An 8,229-nucleotide genomic window follows, 5' to 3' on the forward strand; every position below is an offset into this window, starting at 1 on the left:
CACCTTCTCTTCCACCTTCTCTCTTTGCCCTTTCACAATCGGTTAAACAAATATATATCGTGTGGGGTAGAATGAGAAGTAGATGGGGCCAAATATGCAATATTTTAACCGTTTATGAGAGGAGAAGGTAGAAAAGAGAAGGTAGATAGTATTCCTCTTTTCTAAAATACACTTTATTTGTTCAAAGTAGTAGATCGAAGTACTAGTTAAAGTGTTTTAACTACTGATACAAAAATTACCTGACTAAAAAATGACTCATACAACCATACCCGAAAATTAAATGACCTCGATCTGAATTGACTGAACCCGAATAAACTCGACAACTTAACATCTGAAACTGACCTAAAATTCGAAATAACCTAACCCGATCCAAACTGATCCGACCAAATCCTAAACAATTAACACATTTGCCACCTCTAGAACTCTCACCATCAATTTCAAATCTCTTGTCTTTAACTTTAACTCACTCACCATATCATTTTCACTCACTTAGACCCACAAATGAGTAGTGCCACAAACACACACATAACAAAATCTACCAAATCCCCAACAACAAAATGAAAAACACACACCATAGAAAGAATTTAAATCCTCTCCTTTTTTTTTCTCCATTTTCTCTTTAATACACTCATATTTTAATATATTTTCTCTCTTTATCTATTAAAACTTTATTTTTATAAAACGATTACAAGTATAAAATCATCACAAGATTTAATTCGGACCGTTTATAGAAAATAAAGGTCCATTTCTTTTGAAGAAATGGAGAGAATCCAGACCGTCATAGAAAAGGATACACTAACGAATCCCAATAAAAACACATAGTAGTTGTAGCATGCTCTTTTTTATTTTTTTTCCTCTCTACCATTCTTTTTCTACTTTCTTGTAGTTGACTGAAATGACCATTATTTAACCTTCTTCTACTACATAATCATTTCATATTTCACATACTTTCCCTACATTTCTTACCCTTGACCAAACAATAAAACAAGCCCTATATATTGTCTCCTTTTCTATACAAAAAATATAAGAATATTATTAATCCCATAATATTTATGGCATACACTAATAGCCTTCATAGCTCTTCCCTAGGTCCATGGGATCTACATAACCTTGGAGTTTTCAACGCAGACATATCTTCTACTACTTGTATAAATCTTCCTAACTCTTAACATTCTCATTATATAACAATTCTTATTTAAAACTGTCTTAAGTTAAAACCTGCCAGTCACGCCCATTTTTTTAACTTAAAAGAGTGGAATTAATGTTCATTATATTTGATATTTTCTCCAATTTATAAATTAGTGTTTTTAACGGTTTTACATGAGACCTGCTATTTGTTAGACGTGTTTTTGTTATTTGAAATTTGAGTTTGTAACAAGCAAGAATTTTTATGTATAGATAATATGGAGATCAATGCACCATGTTTGGTGTTACCAAATGGGGATAATTATCCTAATTTCCTCTCGACGGGATACCTTGAAGATGCTTTGATAGAGTTTGGTGCTCGGTTTAAGAGAAGGAAGCTAATGGTGAGCTCTAATGCTAATGTTAATGCTAATGAAGACGATTTTCGACTCGATCCATTATCGACTCTAGTTACCAATGATCTCGTAAGTTTCCTATGATCGTTCTAACTCCATACACACTGTCCCAATCATTTATTAATTAGTTTTTATATTTTTTGTGAGGGGTGAATAAACAAATGATTAAGACGGGGATGTATTGTTATACAAGAATACTCCCTATATTAAACATTAATCATCATTACCTACATAATTGTTTAGTTATCACTTTACTATATGTCTATATTTCTTTTGCATTTATAAGAAACTCTTTTAATATAAAAAAAAAATTATATTTTTGATATCAAATGCAGATATTGTCATAGAGTAATTATTTTAAATTTCTAATCTTTTTTTTGGAGAACTTTAACCCTAAAATGTTAAATTAATTTTTTTATCATACATATATAGTAGGGAATTAAAGTAATTTGTTAATCACCTTGCTTGTGTAAGGTTGATGTCTTGATGACATAATGATATAATACATCATACAAAAGTGGCAGTTCCTTTTCCTTTGTGTCCAATGTAGTACTTGCTCCCTCCCTACCGGTCAATAGTTTACACTTGCTTTATTTCTCCCCTACAAATTAAATTAAATTAAATATAAACTATTCACTCGAACAGAGCAGTAATAATATACTGTATGAGCTAGGAAGGACAATTTAAATATTGAGCGAATTTTGAACAATTACGACTATCATAACTTAATAATTTTACCAATTAAGTTAGACGATATCTACGTCTTAGGCTCTTAGCATGTGCATAAACGTACATCTTGAGTGAGATGAGTAACAACTAACCAAATGTTTGTATATGGTATTTTAGAGTTATTGGAGCAACTGTAGTACAAATTACAACATGCATTCCGAAGAGGAGTTGAGCCATGCAAGTCTTGTAGCTAATCATCACCATCATCATCATGACATGCATTTCTCTGAAGGTAATTATTGAGTAATTACAACTTTATCCGTCTTAATCATTTGTTAACCTTTATTAAAATACCCAGTGATGAATGAGACGTCAGGAGTACTAAAAAGAAACATCTACTAGCTCAAAATTATACAATAATTATAATTGTAATTTATTAACTTATTAATCCATTTGGTGCATATATTTTAGGTGATACGATGGAGAATTCAATGCAAGAAATGTGTGAAGAATTAATTAATTTTCCAGAGAAAAACACATTATTACTAGAAGAGATAGTTTCACCAAGTTCTTCAATAAAGCTTCAAGAATTGTCTTGTAATTCAAGGGACAATTCCTTAAAGACCAAGTCCTCAGATCTTGTTTGTAATAGTGATACCTACTCCACTGACTCTTCATCTAATGGTACGTACTTACTTGTTCACTCTTGCCCTTACTTTTTACTTCCACTTCAATAAATCACACTTTATGTTTATAGTCAAACTACTCTAACTTTGAGCATGCACATACAATTCTTTCAAACTTGAATGATTATTAACATGATGTCTTTATAATAATCGAACTAATCGAAATCAAAATGATATGAGACACAAATCATACTGAATGATCTATTATCGGTACTATATTTTTAACCAAAGGTAATTAATAACGTATTGTCAGATCATTAATATGATATTTACACCCGTAAATTTGTAAATTGGTCAGATGTTACATTTATACCAATATTACACAATTTTATAATGATTATGAACATGATGTCTTTGTAATAATCGAAATCAACATGATATAAGACACATAACGTACTGAATAATCTGCTGGTATTACTACATTTTTAACCACCGGTAATAATTACTTATTGTTAGGTTATTACTAAGACATCTACACCCGTAAATTTGCAGTTAACACGATGTATTTATAATAATTGAAATCAACATGATATGAGACAAATTGCACTAACTGATATGTTGGTGCTACATTTTTAAGCACCGATAATAATTATTTATTGTTACAAAGATATTTACACCGGTTAATTTGTTAAGTGCAGTTAAACTGATCTAATGTTAGATTTATACCAATATTACAGAATTTTAAACTAGAATCGACCAATTAATATTATTATGCATGTGACATTTCCGTTAGTTGTTGATCATAAATTCACAATGGTCGTTGATAAAAAGGGAAAGCAAGAAGTATAGATTGTAATGTGGCAAAAAAAGTTGGGATGTACTATATACCAAGCATAATGGTCCTACAAGATGGGGTGCAATATGATTTTGTGGGCCTACTAAATTTCAAAATACGTAATCCAATTCTGGTCCATTTTGCTCCTATAACTGTTTCTCCCAGATTGGAAGTTTGGCCCACCATGGCCCATCTTATACCATGGTGCTCCATGTGGTGCAACATTCTCTTATTATTTGTTTGTTTGTATAAAGTATTATCCATCAAAATTCAAATACGGTACTCCTTTTGTTTTTGTGTATATGACGTTTTGTATTTTCGAGGTAAGTTTTTGGTTTCAATATTTTAAAAAATATACTCCCTCCATTTTTTTATATATGACGTTTTGCATTTACGAGGTAAGCCTTTGACTTTAATATTTACAAAAATATATTTGTTCAAAAAATATAAAAATGGTATCATTAAATTCCTTACAAAAAACTCTTTCACATGAGTATACATTTCATAATATTTAGTCTTATATTTTAAGAGATATTGAAGAGAGAAAGGAGTGTCTCGAAATGTGAGAAAGTCATATATAAAAAAACAGAGGGAGTATTTGTTTAAAAGTTATAAAAATGCTATTATTAAATTCCTTTCAAAAAGCTATTTAATATGAAATATTTAGTCTTCTATTTTAAGAGATTTTGAAGAGGGAAGTGAGTGTTTTGAAATGTATCTATGTAGGAAAGTCATAAAAAAAACGAGGGAATATATGTTTACAAATTACTCTAATAAAAATAGTTGGTCCACAAGGGCTTTTGGACCTATTCTAGACATGAGTACTTTTGTCAAGATTTATATGAAATTTGAATATTCTTATATTATACTTTAGGTCGAATTAGTAGAATAATGTTCAAAATTCATGTTATTGTAATGAACAATAGGTCTTAGTATAGACGGGTGGGGCGAATAGACGGGTAAAGACCTCTAATAAAATGGGTAGGGGGGACAAGGTGGGGCACCCCCATGTGCTTTCCACTTTATGACAAATTGATATTTTGTGAGGGGAAATGGTATCCGTCTATACGTATAGACGGATAGTGCCCGTCTATAATGAGAATTTGTGTGTAATGAAATTGATGGACAATAAATGTTGTAGAAGACCGTTGCATACTTGCACTAGTTGCATATACAATGATATGCATTGTGTGATTAGATTTTTTATACAAATTTTTGTGACTAGAGTTTTTATACAAATTTATAGACCATTCCTATATGAGACAATAAAAATTCTCATAATATAAACTCATATTGTGAGTTAATTATGTCTCGATATCGGGTTTTTACGAGTACTAAGTAGCTAGATGGTATCTCCTAAGACAATTATATCCGCTTTAAGTCTAAAACGGGTCAACTACTAACTCATTATTAGATGGACAAGTTTTTTGTCATTTTCAAGGAATTCTGCCTTTTATTTTATCTCATTATTTGACTCGTTTTATGTTTAAGACAAATGATAGATATGTGTGATATATCAATTCAATTGGGTTAATTTATACAATATGACTATATTAGTACAAAACCAACTATTTTAAACTAATCTTGAACATTGTAAATTGTAATGATTTCTAAACGAATGGTTATCATGTGCTACGCAGGAGACAATGAGATCAAAAAGAAAAAGAAGAATGATAGTACAAGAATGAGTAGCACATCTAAGATGGTGTACCCATTTGGGCTAGTGAAGCCCGGAGGTGAGGACGGTGACATAACCTTGAATGACATTAACCATAGAATTTTGAAGCCCCCAACTAGACCACTTAAACATCCTGTTGGGGACTTTGCTTCCCGTCCCGCCGTATCGCCTAATGGGCCGGGCCTCTCCGGCAAGGCTGTTGTGGCCTTCACCAAAATTCACACCCAAGGTAGAGGCACTATTACTATCATTAGAACAAAGGGATGATAAGTTTATAACTAGTGGTATAGTTTATGAATTGTTATATTAGAGGAAGGGTTAAATAAGTCGAGGAAAAAGTTATATGTATATACCAATATTTGTATTATATCTATTGTACTTTGCAAAATTGTCAATCTCCCTTTGGCTTAATTAAATTTCTTAATTATAGAGTTATAGAAGAACTTGATAAATTTGATTAGTTAGTTCTACGACTAAAAAGGCGTGGATTGAACTATTCTGAATTTCTGATATTATTTCGATAATCTTGGTAGGATTGTATTTTTTCCTAATTTCATCTTCTGCAAACTAAGGTAGATGTTAGCTTGAAATAAGCTAGTATAATCATAACACTAGAGAAAAGTTTGTGATAAAGCGAGTGAATATTTGTAAGCTATACTATTTGTTGCTGTAAAAAAAAAAGAATTGAAGTAATTGGATATACGACTATACGGTAATAATTTTTGATTTTTTTTTCCTAACTTACACTTGTACATTTTCAGATACACTCGTATAACTAATTCATTCAAGGCAGGGGGGAACCTACATAGTAGCAAAGGGTAGCACTCGCTACCCCAAATACCCGGAAAATGGCTTAGATTATCGACTTTTGCTACCCCAAATTTTTTAAATATGCACCTTAACATAAGTATAAAACAACATCAGAAAAATTCGCTACCCCAAAATTTTATTTCTAGGTTCGCCCCTGATTCAAGGCGTGTTGGTTATGCAATAGTGTACTTCCTTTGTGAAATAGGTTACACAGTTAGATCATGTGACATTGTACTTTAGCCCAGAGATTGAGGTTCATGCTATAGTACTGAGAATTTTGGAGTTGCCTCCTTCAAAGGATAAACATTAAACCTACTAATTCTAAGATGATCTGTTTTGTTTGTGACCGTCACAACTCACAACCTTCCTCCCACTTGCTTCTTGTGAGAGGTCACAAGTTTCTGACGGAATAGTACCGTCACAAATGAGAATTGTGAAACATATATGGTTGCTTTTTTCAAAGGATAAATCTACATTTTTATAAGACATAAACGGATAATGCACTAGAAATTAGAATAAAGAAAATAAAAAACTCGGAATAAAAACCATCTACGTTGAGGTTTCATGGTAAGTTTTTGTAAAACTATCTATTAGACGGTGAATTGTTGTCCTTTCGTTTTGGCACAAAGACCAAGGAAAGAGGAGAGGGCCAATAACTAAATGACAAGTGGAACAAATTGAATGAGAATGATAAAAATTACTCATCAAGTCCATTCTTAAAATAGAAAGGACAACAAATGATTGAGACACCCAAAAATGGAAAATGACAACAAATGACCGGGACAGAGGGAGTATAAAATTGTCTTTTACAAGAATTAGTGTATTCGCTTAACTTCCTTATAGTTCTACATAAAACATTTGTTTCAAATCCGTAACATTGACAATTATCATAACTCGCTTCTAGTTTTGTATAATAGGTGTATTTCATTAACATTAGTTATACGACTCAACATAAATCATGTGCGGGATTTAGCAAATACGCTAGTTGCTTAATCCCGCACACGATTTTGCTTAATCCCGCACACTTTGTCACCTTATTCCGTCTTTACCCCTCTCACTTTTCACACACAATTAGAGAGACAATAATCAAAAAGCAAAAAAATCCCAAAAAATAAAAATCATGGATGCTCAGCCACCCCACCACCACTCGCCCCACCACCAGACACACCACCAGCAGCTGCTCACAACCAGAACGCACCAGCAGCAACCGCCATAAACCGACCCATCACCAGCCTCCATAAATCGACGCACCACTGACTACAATAAACCGACCCACCACCCTTGAAACAGCCACCAAATGAGCAAAGTACTCTGAAACAGCCACGGCCTGCCCACTGCACCCTCCTCTGAGCGCTGACCGATTCTCCGACCACCCTACCCGACCAATAAGACGACCACCAACAACCACTCCTTCAACAATCCAAAATCCCTAATTCCTAAATTTTAAACCCTAATTGTAAACATCCTTCTTTCTAGAAAAAAAAACATTCATTCAATCAATTTAAAGGCGTGTATTAATAAATTTGTTGATAGAACGGCGAAATTACTTGTGATATGTGCAAATTGAAATTCATAATTCATTAAATTATTAGCAACTTGGTTTGGTTGAGAGGAAGACGAGAGAAATTTTTTTTAAGTTGGTTTTTTAACAAAGGGTAGATTCGGAATAAGTTGACAAAGTGTGCGGGATGAAGTAAAATCATGTGCGGGATTTAGCAAATACGCAAATAAATTAGGAGAATGATAAGGCCACCATACTTTTTGTTAATGACATAACAATACAAGGTAAATTTAAACATGTTGATATTTACCGTCTCACAAAAAAGAGTGACATTATACCTTTCCTATTTTTTATGATGGTTCCATTATTTGTAAACAGTCCACAACTCCACAACTATAGAGGAGGTAAGTGTGAGTGATGGTGGGAGGCCGTAAATCTACATAGAATTTGTCTGTTTAGGCCAATGATTGATTAGGAGCTCAATTTCTGTCCATTTCCTAAAAAGAAATGGAGAGGCAAGTTCCTATTGATGGTCCAGATCGCATCTTGACAATATCTAACGGTTCTCA

The 8,229-nt window shown here is 32.7% G+C and overlaps 1 protein-coding gene across 1 annotated transcript; it reads left to right on the forward strand.

Moving 5' to 3' along the window:
* The first annotated feature begins 944 nt into the window (after positions 1–944).
* LOC141643691 (uncharacterized) lies at positions 945–5,746 on the forward strand. The gene is made up of 5 exons (XM_074452957.1): positions 945–1,146; positions 1,399–1,610; positions 2,388–2,502; positions 2,682–2,894; positions 5,312–5,746. The coding sequence occupies exons 1-5, from the start codon at positions 1,053–1,055 to the stop codon at positions 5,614–5,616; spliced, it is 939 nt and encodes a 312-aa protein (XP_074309058.1). The 5' UTR covers positions 945–1,052; the 3' UTR covers positions 5,617–5,746.
* The last annotated feature ends 2,483 nt before the right edge of the window (positions 5,747–8,229 follow it).

The sequence above is a fragment of the Silene latifolia genome, chromosome 2, assembly GCF_048544455.1.
Source record: "Silene latifolia isolate original U9 population chromosome 2, ASM4854445v1, whole genome shotgun sequence".
NCBI classification, from domain to species: domain Eukaryota; kingdom Viridiplantae; phylum Streptophyta; class Magnoliopsida; order Caryophyllales; family Caryophyllaceae; genus Silene; species Silene latifolia.

What these genes read in the sequence shown, in the direction of transcription:
- LOC141643691 (XM_074452957.1), top strand. Translation starts at nt 1,053, where the DNA reads ATGGCATACACTAATAGCCTTCATAGCTCTTCCCTAGGTCCATGGGAT. An exon ending in CTCTAGTTACCAATGATCTC is followed by an intron (nt 1,611 to 2,387) that starts GTAAGTTTCCTA and finishes ATGGTATTTTAG; the next exon opens with AGTTATTGGAGCAACTGTAG. An exon ending in TGACATGCATTTCTCTGAAG is followed by an intron (nt 2,503 to 2,681) that starts GTAATTATTGAG and finishes CATATATTTTAG; the next exon opens with GTGATACGATGGAGAATTCA.